The 19,303-nt window shown below is 32.8% G+C and overlaps 2 protein-coding genes across 2 annotated transcripts in view; both read left to right on the forward strand.

Moving 5' to 3' along the window:
• The first annotated feature begins 2,015 nt into the window (after positions 1–2,015).
• Positions 2,016–19,303, forward strand: part of ltl (leucine-rich repeat-containing larval translucida) — a 28,088-nt gene continuing 10,800 nt past the window's right edge. The window contains exon 1 of the mRNA XM_089695851.1: positions 2,016–2,396. Coding sequence (XP_089551977.1) covers positions 2,071–2,396 — 326 coding nt within the window. The 5' untranslated portion in view covers positions 2,016–2,070. The remainder of the gene's footprint in view (positions 2,397–19,303) is intronic.
• On the forward strand, positions 2,564–16,148 carry LOC149491033 (uncharacterized). The gene is made up of 4 exons (XM_089700055.1): positions 2,564–2,640; positions 14,904–15,137; positions 15,264–15,325; positions 15,400–16,148. The coding sequence occupies exons 1-4, from the start codon at positions 2,564–2,566 to the stop codon at positions 15,438–15,440; spliced, it is 414 nt and encodes a 137-aa protein (XP_089556181.1). The 3' UTR covers positions 15,441–16,148.

The raw sequence follows: 19,303 nt of genomic DNA on the forward strand, positions 1-19,303 counted from the left end.
GAGAAGCGGTATATGCCGGCTGCGCGAAGCTAGAGAAGAAAACATAGATTTTCAGGAAAAATTTAGCAAAAAAATTATGACGTAATTTTGTTGTTTAAGTATTTTTTACGTGATCAGTGTATGCAAAACTACAAGTCCCTTCGCGCTTAGTATACCAATAGTGGGACACCCTGTATAAAGAAGGCAATTTTTTTGTATTGTAAAAAATGTGTTGCCTTAGGTATAAGAAAACCTTATATGTAAGTACCTACTAAAAACATTTCCTATTCTCTACAATTATAATTGTTGATTGATTTTCCGTGTTTGTATTCAACTTGTTTAGATTGTTTAAAAATTAATTGATCTATCTTTATTCGATTTGGTTGTGAAAACTAATACTACTATTAAAGTTATGAATACATATTACTTTTAGGGAACTTTATTTTCTATCACCAAAATTTATATTTGTCATCAAGTTGTATCACCTAATAAATAGATCTATCACCACGAAATATTTTCGTTCTCAGATAAACAAAAATTGTTCCCAGGTATGAATTATCAAATTAATGTTAATATATTATGTGTAAAATAAGAGATCAATAACCAATAAAATTATATTGCATTACATGAATATAAACTTCGTTCTTATAATAACAGTTTTATTACTTAAATAATAGCTCTGTGCTCAGAATGGTAGATCTGTCACCAAATAAATCGATTATCGATCCCTGACTGCGACTCCTTTTTATTTGATATTTTTTTACCAATACAGTAGTAACATTTTATTTCGTTCAGTTATTAAATTAATTGTATTCGTTACCAATTTAATACATCAATTTATAATTTTAATGAAAAAATGATCAAAGGGCGGAGACAAATTGGCGCGCTTTAAAAATTGATTATTTAACTTTCATTAAGTGTTTTAGCTACAATTATGCTAGCCATAAGCTAGCTATTAAACCAGAGCTGATTATTCAGTGGTTATTATTTTTAAGAATAAATATTGATTATTTTAACTGTTTCATCTACTATTCTGCTAGCCATAAGCCAGCTATTTTAAACCAGCGCTGATTGTTCAGTGGTAATTATTTTAAACAATAAAAATTGATTATTTTGACTATAATAATTGTTTTATTTACTACTATGCACTGCTAAAAATTTTATTCAAATATAATTTATACTACCAGTGTAAATTTAGAAACTTGGGAGTCTAGTTAAGTAGCAGAATCTTTTGGTTGAAACGATGATGACAACCCTAATTTTTTATTTGAACTTAATGCTATTTTCTAGTAACATAATATGATTTATTGGTGATCTCTTTAAATTAGTTTGCTTAAATACTTATTTGGACACACCTATTATAATACATACAAAAACATTTATTTGGTACTAGACCTTATATCTCAGGATTTTAGGTGATTTATTGTGGAACTGATTTTTGATTGTTTGGTGACTACATTTTGGTGACAGATCTACTATTTTGAGGACAAACCCTATTATTTAAGAAACACAAAACTAATTAAATTGATGATAGCTTAAATGATACCCTTACTTTTATAGCACTTTATTGAGACGCACCTACACACAGTTTATTTTTTAAAATAAGGGTAACTAAGTAACTAGGTATAAATAAATAAAAATTCATCATACAGACTTACTATCAAACTACTATGAACCAAATATCAAAGCTGCGTAAATACTCACACATAAAAATTTTATAAATAGCCATTCAGAAATATTTCAATTCATAAAACATCAACATAATAAGTAGTTACCTTTATTCATAACTCGCACTCGACCTTAACGTTCAAATTTTCGCTTTCAGCCCAAGTGTGTTTACGTTGCCAAAAATTTAAAGTGAACCGCCGTATCTACCGAAAGCATTTCGAGTGCCGGAAACGGATCGATAAAACGGGTCGATGTAATCAATAATTTGGCGAGCTTAGAAGTGCAATTGCACGGGAGGGGTCGGAGGGAGTCCAGGAGGCAGCGGGTGCGTGCGCGCCGCGCCGGGAGCAGCGCGGCCTGCGAGGCAGCGGGCAGCGCGCAGTCGCCAGTCAGTAGCGCGAGCCGCCCCGCCTGGCACGCACGATGTTTGCGCTCGCGCTCGCCGCCGTCGCCCTGTGCGCGCTGTCCTCCCGCCCCGGCGCGGGCGCCAGCCTCCACTGCGCCATGCGCCGCGAGATCTCGCCCTGCACCTGCCGCCGCGAGGACAACGGCACCGGCGCCATCGTCGTCGTCTGCAAGAGCATCAGCACCTACGAGGAGATCGCCCGAGCGCTCACCGACAAGTTCAACCCGGAGACCAAGATCGTGCTCGAGGTGGCCAACTCCCAGCTGCCCGACTTCGCAGACCATACCTTCCGCGAGCTGGGCCTCTCCATCACCCGGCTAAAGCTCAACTTCGACAACCTAAGGCAAGTCTCACGCGAAATGTATGTGCGAGCTCTTTGTGTGAATGATCTTCGACACATTAAAACGTGATAATACAAAACAGTGCGTGAGTTGAGAGAAACGGCAGGTCCATGATAAGAGCGACAGCGATCGGTTATCGACGCAGTGGGCGGCTCCAGCAGGGTTCGCCATGGCCCAGCTGATCGACCAACTCGGCTACGCGGAACGCGAGCGTCGAAAGCGTGACTCTAACACAATTTTTTCCCAGTAAATTTCCCTTTGGAATGAGTTTATTATTGAGCTGTGCTTATCAGTAACTACAATTATTATTAGTGTACGCAAACACGAGGAACCCGGACTATGTAATTACGAGCGATATTGTCGAGATACGGTTGATTTTTTTAATTTCGATAGTCAGCAATTAGGGCGCCCGTGACCCATCACCTCGATCCTCGTTGACCACAATTGATCCGAAATTTTAAAGTAATCGATCGGCAAAAGTACTTTGAATTTCCCCTTAACGTAATCGCAATGAAATTTTGCTAAATAATGAATCATCAGAAAGTTATCGCTCTCGTTCGTGGATCTTTATGTTTTTGTGACAATGTTTTTATTATTTAACTTTAAGTACAATTGGAGTAATTCATTGATGATAAGTTTGAGCGAATATGTGTTTTTTGTGAAGGATTACGAGTATATTTGTTGGTGTGGGCTCCAGTTATAGCCGTTCTGGGGATAACATCTAGGAGGGGCAGTGCGATAGTTTACCGGGTTATCTTAGGTCGCTTCTAAAGCAGTAAAATTGAATGATATCGCATTGGCCGTGTTGTATTTACTACATTTACCCTTAATGGTATGCTAACAAATTACAGCGGTCGTTTGAAAAATTAGCTAATGCGACTTCAATATTCAAAAGACTTTATGTACTTTGTAAAAAGTACTATCAAAAAAGTATACTTAAATGCAATGTATGATTTTTATCAAATATACATTTTTTGTACATAAAGTCTATTTTGATACATTTTAACCCATATTGATGGGTCTTTAGACTTATCACAGTAAAGTGTCGTAATTGTAGAGCTCAATAATTAACGCTTACAAATTATTTGCATCATTGCGTATTGTACCTAATTGTTTTATTTTGTGTTGGACTGAATTCGAACAGAATTTTTGCCCATTAGTCATATAAATTGGCTTGGAAGATGAGAGAGAGAAGAGAATTCTTGAATTATAAAAATATCACTATTACGTCTTGTCAGTCAAAACACAAATCTGTACCTATTTCATCGGTTGGTACTTACGGAAAATCAAAGGAATACCTAAACCTCTGGAGATAATTTTTATTTCTCAGAAACGTAAGAAGTTCGGTAGATTATAGCCTTAGATTATAGCACTGAACATAATATTACAATATATTTCCCGAGGGATGTTTACAGAATAATATTGTGTGTAATAAGATAAATTGTATCGAAGAACCGGCATCCGGCAGCGAAAGGACTTCCAAGAAATCAGGAATATTATAAAATAACAAATCTGCGTTGCTTTTCAAAGTCACAACGATATATTTTATGTCAATATATTTTCTCCTTTGTATCTATGTCTAAGTAAGTATTCCTCTTTTGTTTCTATTATATATTTCTTAAAATTATGTTCGTTAAAAATTACATTTATTGCTAACATTGTGGTATAGTAACTAGGTTGTCATGACCACATCTCATAACATTGTCCTAAGTAAGGAAATCCTGTAAGCGAAGGAACAAATTACATATTTAATATTTTTGTAAATTCATTGGTGTGTCGGCCGTTATTGTCGGGACATTAGACATTAGTCGTGAAACGTATTCAAATACATATTATTGAAAATATTAAGGTGGACTATATTACGAGAAAGAGTAAGCAAATAATTAATTGAGCAATAAATTCCTCACACGGGTGCAAAAAAAATCGCATACCCTGCATATTTTCACTTCGACCTCAATTATTTCCAAATATATTTTGAAACTTTAAACAAATAAAGTATACATAATGAGCTTCATCATCATCAACCCGTATATGTTCACACTGCTGGGACATGGACCTCCTATGAGGGTACTATAGCTCTCTGAGCTTTAAAATTTATATTCATATCCTTAAACTTATTACGAGCCTTTGCTTTTCTTATAACTTAAAAGGACTCTACCCATCACAACGTATATGCAACGCTCTACTATGTCCACTAGATCATATGAAAGCCATATTTACTGGCTTTGATGGACACTTGCTGACGCCCCGTGCATACCACTACACTATAGGTCGGCTAGCGCCATTACTTTCCCACACTGGAACATCCTGCTATAGGATATTATGGTAACGCTCAGTTCTGTGGAAAATTGGTAGAAAACTATTCGAAATACACCTGTCTTTTAATAGACCAGAACCGCGTCCGAAATTGACGCCATCCCTCCGACAAGCTTTCAATTTCCTTATGAATACGTAAACTCAATAAATGTAAGTAAATGGACTGTTCTATCCTCCAAGAGGGAGAGAGAATATGTTTTATCAGGCAGCGATAGATGGGGAAGAATCTACCTACTTATAATGCAACCATTTGTAACGTGACATTAAAACAGGACGTGCGTTGTATCAAACTTGATCCGCATAGGAATAATATTTCTGAACACAAAACTGAACTTTGCTACGTGACGGGGCAGAATGACGGTCCTCAATATGGACCTCTGAACAAGACATCTAAATTGTACTAAAGGAACTGAATATAGAATTTTCTATTATGTCTTTAATTTTAAATTATTCTCTCATTAATTTTAATAAGAGCCCAGAGATATTCACATTTTTATTTCGCACTATGAAGAAGACTTTATGAGAAAGTATCAGTAACACGAACCGGAGTTCTTTGGAAAGTAGTGGAGAGCCAATTTTAATATCGAGAGATGGATTCCAATTTATTTGTTTACTGGGAATTTATCAAAGGATTAAATTTCGCTCGAAACGGTGATATTCCTCTATTAAGTTTCATCTGGAATCCATATTGAAGCGCAGCGTAATTCGATCAAAGCTTTCAAAGTAATTAAAACTGCAATCTATTCTGAGAATTTAAATGAAATATTGCTTTGGAAGCAAGGGCTTTAATAATATTTAACTACCATCTCGCCATGATAACGGTCAGAAAAAACATACCCTCTGTATAAATATCGAAAACAAGCTTTTATGTGAATTCGGAAGGTCTGAGAATGGATCGTCAATTTTTTTTAATACCCATGATTATAGTGTTCTAAAATAGGTAATTTGCTAGGTCGTCTACTATTAGTAAAAAAGCTTTACCAGATACGTATAGATATGATAACGTAATTATTTCTTATAAACTATCGTCTACAAACTATCGAAATAAAAATATTGCCGAATTGCTTGAATTTTCTTTCCTTTTTCATTTTTCACCGTGCTTAATTTGGTTTCAATATCTTTTATTACTGTGATCGTTGTTACTGTGTTTAAATGATCTCCATCTTTTCAAATTACATACAATAAAGTCATTATTTCTAAATAACGATAGCGATGATGAATTTGTTTCCTGACGAAAATCGAGAGATAGAGAGACCTTAGAGAGACGTAATAAGCCTAACTAAATCAATTATAAAATTAAATGGAGTAATGCAAGTACAATAAATTCCAGCATTGCTTGGCTAATAAATTGGATTTGCAAAGGTATGTTCTGTGGCGTTCAAACAATGCTTTATGGCACAGCGTATGGAGGAATTTCCAATAGTGCGCTGGAGTGAGGATTACAACTGCATAGCGCGAAATAACCCGGTTAGAGCTCTGGTAAATCCAAATTGCTGCACTGTATTGCCTTTGTAGTTGTTAGGAATCGAGCTTCGAGGAATATTCCTTGTTGGAGTAACAAATAATTTGAATCGTTTTAAATGCGCAAGGAATAACCTAAAATGATAAAATAATTTTACTAAAATGATCTAATTAATGATGCTGTTCTGAGAAAGAAGGTCATTATTTATTTCAACATTTTGTTGTAGAACTTCTATATCTATCCATTCTAATATTATAAATGAGAGAGTAACTCTGTCTATCTGCTTGTCTGTTCTCCATGCCTAAACCACTGCACCTATTGGACATAGGATAAGTTTTATCCCGTAAATCCCACGTGAACAGGAACTATACGAGTTTTCCTATACGGCGAAGCCAAGGGCGAAAAGCTTGTAAAATAAAATAAAGTCGCATTCGTTACCCCCAGTAACATACCTAACTATTTTATATTCGTTGGTTCATATATTATAACAATTAAAACCATATATAAAAAGTAAATTTAATATAGGTTTAAGTTTTTACCTTTATCAAATAAAATACAAGCACCACCTCTGTAATTACACATCAATATCGATTCAGCAATTTACCGTGTAATTGAAATAAACATGCTTTTGCAATTGTCGCACACTAATGGGTGAATAGATAACGTTATCGAAGCAAGTGTACTGACGTAAACAATTTTATAATTTGTTTATTTATTATTAGTTCTTGAGATAATTGAAATGGTTTTATGTGAGGGAACAATAATTCCGGGTAGCTGTTGTGTTTATTTCTTTTTTTTAAGCGGGTCATAGAGATGGTTTGCTTGATGGACGATTACCGCCCACCGCAACATTTACAACCATTGCAGAAGGGCCTCTTTATAGGAAGGGAAAGAGAAATTGTCAAATAAGAAACTTTAAATCTTAGGGCGGCAAACTTATCTTACAACCAGACAATTTGTTTACCCACTTATAAAAATTCGCTCTTGCATTTTTTTCCTAAGTCGGTCGCCCTATATTGCTATATTGCTCATTTTCATAATATGGTAAACCAAAAATGCGTATATGAGTCGATCGAGCATCCCACGACTTTGTACGTGCATCCCCGTTTTTCCCCGTTCCCGCAAGAATTTCGGGAAATCCTTTCTTAGCGGATGCCTACGTCCTAACATCTATTGTACCTGCATGCCAAATTTCAGCCCGATACGTTCAGTGGTTTGGGCTGTGCGTTGATAGATCACTATATCAGTCACCTTTGAGTTTTATATATATAGATTCTCGTGAAATAGTTGGGTGAAAGCTTCGTGAAAGTCAATAAGTAGACCGTAAGGAAAAATATTATTTGGACTAACTTGTGGACGCTTCTGTGCTCATCGAATATTTGGACTAGTGAAGACGTAATTTTTGAACTTCGTAACCCACTGTGAAATAATCGTTTCCTTAATTAAATGATGAGTGGAGTTTGTCATCAAGTATCGTCATATTACACTGACGACACTCCATACATTTGAAGTGATTTAATTACTCGTAACAGCTTGCGTAGCATGAGCATTGAGCATATATCTTATACATACGGGTGTGTGTTTATGAGTTTGTATGTGTGGGTGTGTGCAAGATTTAGTACAAATCAGTCACTCTTATTTATTATTAAGCATAAGGAAACCTTTTAATTAACAAATACTTAGGTACCTGTTGTTTTTGAAATACTTCAGAATGGAAAATAACACTTTATAATCCAATTTGGCTAAGAATCACTTTAAAAACACACAGTAAAAGAAATTCTCTAACTTTATAACTTTAAGTTTGTTGAAAACAACTGTTTAATATAATAATCAGCGTGAGTATCACATTTCTGGTTGCTATTGGCAACGCGACGCGAGACTTACCCTTTGCTCCTAAGAGCCGGATCAATTCGGAGTTATACCAATATAACAGCTGATTACTAATTCACACGTTTAATTACAACGTTAATTATGAGTCCTAGTTAGCCGTTTCATTGTTATACTGACCACTTATGTAGTCACTTAGTACCAATTTATAAGTTACTTGATGCAAAATGCAAATACATATTGGTTTAGGTTTTATTTAAATAAATACAGTATGCTGATTTATATACCTATATATGCTCGTAATTGAATATTTAATTTTCATAATTCATTTCATAAATAATCATCAAATATTGTTTGTGATAATATTATTCCCGTGTTGATTTAAAAGAACAGACAGAAGGCTTGGAATGACCAAGCTCTATCAGATTCCAATAACCTTGCCAAAAAAGCTGTACGGATCAGTGAATGTACCTACAAAGTAAAATTTTTATAGTTATAAATTTTTGTAGGAATTCCAACCAATACCCGCGGCCCCATCATTAAAGCGGCTCGACGGAACACAGTGGGGTTTTAGTCGGTAAGAATCCGACATAACCCACGGCTCCTTCCCCGGGGTTGTGGGTATCTTTGGAAGATTACCCCACTTAAAAAAAAGGGAAAAAACAAAAAATAATAATATGAAAAATATCCAAGGAACAGAGAAAATGTTATGCTCAGAAATAGCAAAAACAATTCGTAAAAAGCGCGACGGTGCAGGTGGACTGTTCTGGGCAAAAATATTATTTTGTTCACTTCAGATCCTATTTACTTAGTATAAGCACGGATAGAAAAAATAATGCGTGATAAATTGTGTTTATGTCTTGTTTATGTAGAGATTTGTTTTCCCTTTAAACTACGTGTTTATTTTGATCAGTGTTTTTTCTTTGTTATTAATGACTTTCGAAATGGCGTATTTTAATAAGATCAAAAGTGCAATTACAACAACGGAACTATTAACTAATATTATTAACGACAAACTTATATATTAGTTTGTCGTTAATAATATTACCCATTTATAAACCTACCCACAAAATTTACGTATGGGCCTGTATTAAATCATATATTAAAGATTGATATAAACAGTTATCCAATCTAACCTTATAGAACTGTAAAGTCCTGCGCGAATAGATGATAAATAATCAAAACTCCAGTTATATCATATACTTACATAGTACATAATATAAACATCAGTCCGGTATATAGTAGAGTAGGTTATGATAAGCAAGATGTTTTGAAATCGCCGTGTTATGTCTACATTATATGTACTTCATGTTGGGAACACATTTATTGTAACTTTAAAATTGAAATAAAATGTTTGAGAAAAATGGAAAAGAATATTTTATATTTATTCGCTTCAGTGCAATCTCCTAATGTAATACATAACATGCTTTCAAGCATTCCCAATTCTGCTTTCCGTTTTCATTTCCCGCCAACAGCATCTACCTATTGCGTTTCTAATCTTCTAGTATTCTTAACATTTTTATAAATATAAAGTTCTTACTAGAATTTTTGGTTATTTAAAATTATTTAAACACTAGCTGTTCCCCGCGGTTTACCCGCATTGCTCCGCTCCTGTTGGTCTTAGCGTGATGATAATATAGCCTTTAGATAAATGGACTATCTAACACCGAAAGAATTTTTCAAATCGGACCAGTAATTCCTCAGATTAGCGCGTTCAAACAAACAAACAAACTCTTCAGCTTTATAAAATTAGTATAGATTTGAAAGTATTTTTATGAACTTAAAACTCTTACTGTAGCCAAATACGATATAGAGGTAGAATAAGATAATAGATATATAATTTTTTACTTTTAATCCACATTTCAATTCGATAATATTAATGTAAAATGTTGGCGCTATAACATCACAGGATTACAAAAGAATGAAATGAGTGACGATGAGGCCAATTAGCTTGTGTTAAAGACATCTTGATAGTTCACTGATCTTCATAACCACGCGTGCGAAGTCGGGACAACTGCAGATAATGTACCTATAGGTATTAAAGTGGTTTAAACAGGAATGAATAGTGAATTTAATTTGATTCGTAATGGTTTTTCCTGAAAAATAAATTAAAATTAAAATAAGATGTAAAGCTAAGATGTAAAGAATGTAAATTATATGTGACATTTTTTCCATCAATCATTGAAATTGTGTCTTTCATGAGAAAAGTAAAAGATTATAGAATTAAAAAGAAAAAAATTACAAATCCATACTTAATATTATAAATGCGAAAGTAACTCTGTCTGTCTGTCTGTTACTCAATCACGCCTGAACTACTGAACCAATTTGCATGAAATTTGGTATAGTGATATTTTGATACCCGAGAAAGGACATAGGATAGGTTTTATCCCGGAAATCCTACGGGAACGGGATTTTCTCTGAAAACGCGGGCGAAGCCGCGGGCGGAAAGCTAGTATTTAATATATAATAATTTATGAGCCTGATTTTTAGTCAAATCGTTCTCTCTCACGATAAATTTTCATAGCAACATTAAAGAGTTAATTAATTTGAGATTTTCTTTAAATACCTTTTTTTTTCTATGTAAATCATATATTTTATATACAATGACGACATAAAGGTCGTTGATTTCTTTATTTCCTTGTCGATACTATTGATTAATAATTTCTAAATTCTATGAAGGCTTTACTTATTCAAGTCTAATAACCTTAAACTGCACCCTGATAGCTTGTTCACGATATAGTTTGTGGAGGGCTATTTAGAATTCCCCGACTGTAGGGTTGCCATCAAATTTTTTTTTTGTTATCGATAATATAGTTAAAAACAGTAAATGCATAGATTAAATCGATAGGTACAATACTTATTTATTTTAGTATGTAGGTACCTACCTAAGTACTTACAACATGGTTCATAACGTAATTAAAGTTTTCAAAAATCTGAAAAATTCCTACGGTTATGTAAATTATATTTGATAAATATTTGAATATTGTATATAGTAGTTTTAAATATTTCGTTTTAAAGTATTACATTTTCATCGTCAAAATTAAAAAAGCCCTTTAAAAAAAATAAAGAAACAGTTATCAAAAACAAGTGACCTGTATTTTTATTACAAATGTGAAATTCACACATTTTCAGTTTTGACGTAGAACACGTAAAAACGCGTAGACACGCGCGAGCTCGGCCCAACGGGTAATTGGTCCCATTTTGTAATTTAATTAACCCTATGGCCCGGGCCAACGACAATTACGAATCGACTCGACTCATATTCAACTACTTGAAGATATTATTTATAGGCTGGATTTGCAATTTCAATAACGTTGTTTAATGTTAAGTTTTCCGAGTCGTAGATCCATCTCTTGCATTGGTTCCGGCATCCAACAGTAATCAATGTTGATGCGTTGATTTTTTTTAAGTGAACCTTCAGCCGCGTTGAGAGTAAAATTTCAAGGTATCTTGGAATCTTGTCAAAGTTTCTTCTGATACGTGTGCTAGGCAGGCAAGTTAGGGAAGCTCTTTACCACGATCTCGCTTGATGGTAGCTTAGATGTGGACTAAGAAGGAAGCGTGCTTCCCTAGAACCTGTTCACTCTTCTCTTGAAGACCTTCATATTGTTTGAGGCACTTGATCTCCAAATAGTATGCATATTATCCATGGTGCTCCGATCATTAGTGGAAACTTCTAATGAGACTAGAATGTTTCAAAAGCTTTGATAACGTGAGACATTTCCGAACTTTAAATGTTGGGTTATAGTTTATACCAAGGTTTATACTCTCATAGAACTTGTGTCATTGATACTGTGTAAGTTTTGAAGAAAGTCAAACGAAGGCTAGAGTATGTTTAAGATTACATTTCATTAGGTGAATTAATGTTAGTTAAATGTTGTTTTGTATCGTTATAAACTACGGATATTCGATTATCGATAATGTGTGGGATTACGGAAAACACGGAATTATTTGTTTCTAATGCTTAATTGTACATAGTAAATAGCAATTTTATTCAGTGTAATTAAACAATAAGTATCTAGTATTATAGACCGGGAGATACTGACACAAAATTTCGAGTCATTTGTAACAAGGATGGCGGTTCTACAGGGGTCTTAGTACGCAATGACAAAAAGAAAAACGATGGTGTGAACGCTGGTACCGGTGGCTTAGTCGCGTGGGCGTTTGTCGAACTCGTCGGAAAAATAGCGAAAGTCAAACGATTTGTAACACAAAAATTTTAGAATTTACCGATAGCCCATAAAAAAGAAGTAGGCGGTAGTGTCATGCCATACTTTTCCGGTGTGACTTACAGCCCGCCATACCGACGCGAATGTGTTGATTTAAATAAAACAATTATTCAACCATTTGTACCAGGCTAACTTTTGCACAGGTAACTATCGTCGTGCAGCCATTTACGAAAATCGCCATGCCATACTTTTCGGACGATTCCAAATGGTCGCCATACCGCCGAAAATCTGCAAAAAATTTTTATTTCGCCAAACTTTTTGTACCAGTATTGCATTTGGATTTTTGGAGAGTATTTGATAAAATGTGACCATTATTATATTTGCCATACTTCTAGTAGGGGGAAAAAGTGCTGTCATACTTGAAAACTTAATTTATTATTAATTTATATAAGTGAAGATTTCCAACACATAGATCTTTGAAATTTTGTATTTATATTTGTTGATCCTCAAACTTACAGGAAAAATAAGTGCCATACTGTTACAAATCGTTTGACTTTCGCTATTTTCCGACGAGTTCGACTAACGCCCACGCGACTAAGCCGCCGGTACCAGCGTTCACACCATCGTTTTTCTTTTTGTCATTGCGTACTAAGACCCCTGTAGAACCGCCATCCTGTTACAAATGACTCGAAATTTTGTGTCAGTATCTCCCGGTCTATTAGTTGATACGAATGATAATTTTTTTAATACAAAAAATATAGGTTCTGGTAATTTGTAAAAAGCTTTTGTACTAAAATAACGCATCATGAAATAATAAATTAGTATTAAATTAAGAAATCTAGCGTTTAAAGAAAATACCTAAGTAGATGATGCCTGCGATTTCGTCCACGTTTCATCGTAGCAAAGGTAGCTCTACATTTTGCTGGCAACCTAACTACTAATTTTCCACATACTCGTAAAGTAATTTGTTGAATAGTTCATATGTCTTCAAATAAAATTAACATTTCTTGGTATATACATTTACTTTTATATCAAAATGCATTTTTATTACACAAAGTGTGTCTTCAAATTTATTTTTGAATAAATATTCCGACTCAGATAGCACAAAGCTTTGTGAATGTTTTGCCAACGGCTATGTCCGATCCGTCGTGTTATTCCATCTGGTTATCGTTATAAATAAATATATATTCAATACTACATAGTTAATTGTTTATTTTTACAATAAAAGCATTGTTTACTATCTGCCATTTAGTAAAGACTAATTGACTGATAGATACAATATTAACCTTGTTCACTACTACGTACTTACCTACTAGATAAACGTTTTTCATATAAGTCTTAGCCAATAACCTTATTGAATAATTTTACCGGTCAATAAGGTTATTGACTGGTTTAGGGTTTTGACTGTAACGTATATAAATAATCATATTAAAAATCGGAATTAATTATTTAAAAAATGGTTTCATTTGTAATGTCTGATTGCGGAATTATCGAATAACTGATAAGTGATAGTGTATTTCCTTAGTTAAGTATACAATAGTTTTCGGAAACGTTTTCTAAATAAAATGTATATAACATAATATATGGGAGTTGAATATTTTCGTTTTCAATAAAAATCCAGAGTATAATACGTTCTGTTTGTTAGTATACTTTTACTATGTACTTATACTTTCGATTTTGGTTAACCTACTTACATATGTCGCAAAGGGCACGACAATATTATTTAAAATTCTATTATTATTTCATGAACTCTTCCGCCGTCTATCTAGTTACTTCTATTTACGTAAATAAGAAAAAATCCTTAGATATTATTACAAAAATACCACATAAGTATTATCAAAAAGAAATCGCACTACAGAATCGACCTGACACAACAACCGTGTCCACTTAAAACTATTTCTCGTTAATGTCTAAATAGAACAAAAATTACTAACCAAACCAAGTACCTAATAGTTGCATAATACATCATATTTACACTTCGAATGCACACATTTCCCCGTGCAGGGTTGTCGAGACGACCCTACGACCGTTTGGCGCCGGCCCTCTAGATAACCCAGGAACGTTGACCTCTTACGTTTGTGTACTAAACTACATGCACTTACATCGATCGTGTACTTTCTATAGATAACTATAGACAAAAAAAAAACAAACTGTCAAAAGATTAAAAAAATAACGATTGTTTTCATCTGTGTGCAAACTTTTTTACGTCACATGAGCAGAGCTTTTGACCAATCGGAACAGTTGCATTTTTGTAGTTTAGATGTTTTTCGGGCATGAGGACATATTTTAATCTAACAATATATTTAAAAAAATCTTACTTTTTCTTATTTTATCCCAGAGCTGGCTGCAAGACAAGAACAAATATAAAAATGTATAAAATGATTAAATACGTTAAGGTGATGAATTAATTTTTCTAACATTTACGGCCCTTTTCAAACCTTCTTAATTTTTATATTATTAAAGTTGTCGTGATGAAAATTCTTGACAAGAAAGTTCAATAGTAACACAATACGTCTACCGTTTTAGAAACATGATTCCATGATATTTTCTCGATAGAAAAAAAATACAAAGTTATCATTGTTATTTTTTTTTAATCTCTGGCATCTTCAAAATAACAAACGTAAAGTTACGACTTTTTGGATATTAACTATAAAATATACAACCTATACGTCTACCGTGTTAGAATTTTGAAATATGCGATGGTTTTGAAATAAACAAGAAATACTTGAAATTAGCGCGCGACCAACCAATATAGCGAGAGCCGCCCTGTACCTTCCTACCCCGATCGCTGCACGAGTCATTCCCGCTACGGCCGTCACACGGGGAACTTGTGTCGCTCGCGCAATCGTAAAAAAGGGTGACAACACGATAAGACAAAATGAGACAAATGGGGACAATAAAGAAAATAAGAAGAAGAAACATAAAGGTTGGAGGAAAAAGAATGCTTACAATTGGAACAAATTAATGAAGTAAGTTGGTTTTATTTTAAATTTGATGATAATTGTATTATAGACGATGTTTGATATGTACCCCTGTTTTAAGTACATAACGAATGTGTAAGATTTTATCATTTATAGCATAAATAATCTGTTCAGAAATCCGGAATCCAGAAGGAAAATAAACCCACTGATTGTTCACAATGTGAACCCACTCCTTCGTAAGTACCTTTATTCAGTCAAAAATGTATGTTATCAAAGCTCTACTGGTTTTATCGCATGATTCCATTTTTAGCAAAAAGCAACAAAGTGCAAAGAAATAAAAAATCATGGTGAACTTAGTGGAAGTATGGTGGATATAATATGGAACAGGAGCTCATTGGAGTAGTATTATATTTAAAAAAAATACGAAATAATTTCAAGAATTACATTTCTTAGAAGGTGGTAGATAAGTATGTTGTATAAAGAATTTGATGTTGATATTTATTTCATTTATACTTACTACACCTGTGCGGGAAATTGCTTAGTAATAAAACAGGTTTATATTCATATTTACATATAGTAATGTGAGTTTTCATTTCGAAAAATTTTGTGTAAGTATATTAAATTGAGTTCCTGGGTGATCTGGAAACACAATTGGGCCCGGAAGATGGCGCTGCAGTCACTCCTCCTAATGACATGAACCGATTTGGATGAATATTTGTGTGCACATTTCATTTTTGTGGGATGATTGGTTGATTCGCTTTCACATTAGCTAATATTATGTATTTTTGTTGTTAGAAAGTAAACTTAATTTAATGTTTATAATACATTATTATTAGTATAAATAAGCCAGTGTTTGTCTCACATTGCTGTACCTGCCTACCTACCCTACCAGGGCTTAACTTTGTTCTGGCTATTTTATTTTGATTATTTGTAATGAATAATTACAATTATAATAGAGTGCAAAAAATAAATACATGCGTCAATATATTTTGTGTTTTTTTTAAACAATTTTTTTATTTAAAAAAATATCATTCCGACCGCGGCTTTGCCCGCGTGGAATTAGATTATATCGTGAATCCTGTCTTATCCCACAGAAGTGTTCAGTTCGGATAAAAAGTATCCTATGTGTAAATCCAGGCAATTAGCTATATTTTATCAAAATTGGTAATGTAGTCTTGACGTGATTAAGTAACAACTAACAAAAAAATATACAAATTAACATCCAAAGTTTCGCATCAGTTTTACTGTATTAGTGATATCTTCCACTCTTGACTTTGACTGAGAAGAATTAGGGTTTATAACTTTTTTCAGAAATATTACCTTTCATTTCTGGGCATGACGTAATATCTACGTCAGCATCAAATTCTATCTAAATCCATTCAGTAGTCCGCGTTATTGAGTACCATTTCATTTTTTCAGAGTAACAATATTTTTTGTTATTTTAAAGATTATTTATAACCTGTATTATTTTGTAATAAAGTAAACATTACCAAATAATAATAATTATTAATAATGTCTAAGTAGTTGTTAAAAAGAAGATTATTTGTTTATAAGCAAGAAAATAAAACCAATAAATCAACAATTAAATATATGTATAAAAGAATATTATAACTGTATGACGACTCCATACATGTTTGTCCCGAGTCAGCCAGCGGCAGCGCGGCGAGTTTGCAAGAATGACTTCGCGCACACCCGCGTTCGCGATAGCGAGCTATTAGACTCCGCCCGCCAAGCAGTAGATTTTTTTTTGTGTATCGTCTTAAGAACATCGCTCGTTCATTCAAGGCCAATACCTCCACTGTCTTATATTGATCTCCTGTCATATAAATAATATAATTGGAATTCAGGTTAAGGTCAAAGGGTTATGAAGACTCAAATATGTCATCATATATAAACACTTATTTTATTTTTCCTTATTTCTATCATACTATGTAATTTTCACTCAAATTTGGTTAATACCTATGTATCTAAAGTAATTTTCTTAAAAAGTGTAAGTGCCTAATTTAAACACTTAAAAGTATGAAGAATATCTTATTAATTTGTAACTACAAATGTTACTTGTAATTCTTTATCAATTGTAAAGACAATATTTCAATTACATTTTATAGTTATCACTTATGAATTGATAATAATGAATATATCACCATATAGTCAACCTAATTTTGTGTTTGGATCTATTACAACAATATAAGCTTCTTCGAGTGTAGATAGTCTATCTATACCTATTCGATAGTTCTGTTCTGTAACGAATGCTTGGTTGTTTCAACCTTTTTCCTTGTTATACAATATTTAAGAACCTGTACTTTTCTAATTAAATTATTTTACTAAAAAATATGGGTAAAAATTACTTATTGGCACTTTTTATACTTTTTTTACCTAAAAAGTTTATCATAAATGGCAGAGATGGCTTAGAACCATAAGGCCGCCATTTGAACATTTTGACTGGTTTTGTGTTACTTTTATTTTATAAGATCTTGTACAATAAAGAGTAAATAGATAATTATAAATAAAATCATCAGCGAAGCCTATATAATATAATATAAGAAATTAAATATTAGTTATTATATCTCTACTTTGACGGCAAATTTCGATAACGATTTTTTTATAAATGAAAAAATAGATAGTAAAATAGGTTAATGAAACATAAACAATATATTATAATCCATACTAATATTATAAATACAATAATAAAACATAAACTATATTTCATTTGCTTTTTATAAACTACATTTACGTTTTCATTAAAAGTGAATGTAGTTTATCTTTCTCACATGGTCAATAAATACATATAAATTATCATATAAAATAATATATCAATTCTAAATAATATTATTATTGTTCTAAAAACGTCAATTATTATATATATCTAACAAATCTCTACACAAAGTACTGAAAAAAATACAACCCTACTTACTACTTACCTACTTCGCGGAAACTGAGCTTTTACTAAACCTACACAACCTAACAAGTACCCTCCTATTATAACAATACTGTCTGGAAGCTAGCGTACATGATACAAGTTGCATTTTAATTTCTACGCGATACGATAATGAATAGAGCCATACAATAAATGAATTTCAACAATGTACTCATCACAATGATAACTCATACATACCTATCTCGTTGTTTACGCTGGCTCGGCCGTCTCATTCTAATTCATTTGTATTTCGTTCAACAATTACGTTTATCTGAAGCTAAATAAAACTCGACGGACATTAAATTATTTAATTTATACCTTATCTATAGTGTAGTCTAAAAATACTTTTCCTCTTGTTTTTTGTTTGGTGAAATGATTGAAAATATTTTATACTAGGAATACTAGATACGTTTATATAATATATTATGGGCCGATTTTTCAATGCTTGGATAAAACTTATCCGTCCAATAAAGTAGTTATTTAAGGGGGCGCATAAAGCAAAATAACCAATCTTCTATTAGATGATACGTGTAATATGCAAGACCAAATCTAAAAAATAAAATATATATCAAACTAGATGATATGTTCAACGATTCTGTTTAATCAAAAACATAAAATATTAAAATTTACTCGATAAAAAAAATCACCAAGTTAGCTCTAATTTTCACACTTTTACGTTTTCTACTTGACATGGTAATACTTATTATGATTTTTTTTTTCATAAACAATTATATTAAAACATTTGCAAGATATTTGTCAGAGCATTTTGTGTAATTACTTTTAGTTTTGGTTTTATCTGCGATAAACCACTTTTATCGTGACAAAATCAAACGTTTATCTCGAGAAAAAAAGAGCGCCAAATATCTTGCAAATGTTTTAATATAATTGTTTATGAAAAAAAAATCATAATAAGTATTACCATGTCAAGTAGAAAACGTAAAAGTGTGAAAATTAGAGCTAACTTGGTGATTTTTTTTTATCGAGCAATTTTAATATTTTATGTTTTTGATTAAACAGAATCGTTGAACATATCATCTAGTTTGATATATATTTTATTTTTTAGATTTGGTCTTGCATATTACACGTATCATCTAATAGAAGATTGGTTATTTTGCTTTATGCGCCCCCTTAAGGGCTGATTTTTCAATCCTTGGTTAAAACTTATTCGTCGAATAATGTATAAAACCACCATTTTAAAAACGTATTCTAATTGCCCGTATTTGACAGTTTACGTGACATTTTAATATTATCATGTAATACTTTATTGGACGGATAAGTTTTATCCAAGCATTGAAAA

This window comes from Colias philodice, chromosome 1, assembly GCF_061535455.1.
Source record: "Colias philodice isolate Cphi_HAF_F1 chromosome 1, ilColPhil1 Martin Lab GWU primary, whole genome shotgun sequence".
Lineage (NCBI taxonomy): Eukaryota > Metazoa > Arthropoda > Insecta > Lepidoptera > Pieridae > Colias > Colias philodice.

Bases quoted from the DNA above. Each gene is read 5' to 3' on its own strand.
- LOC149491033 (XM_089700055.1), top strand. From the start codon at position 2,564: ATGGCCCAGCTGATCGACCAACTCGGCTACGCGGAACGCGAGCGTCGA. The intron at 2,641-14,903 runs GTAAATTTCCCT...ACTTGAAATTAG, and splicing joins TCTAACACAATTTTTTCCCA to CGCGCGACCAACCAATATAG. The intron at 15,138-15,263 runs GTAAGTTGGTTT...TAATCTGTTCAG, and splicing joins AATTGGAACAAATTAATGAA to AAATCCGGAATCCAGAAGGA.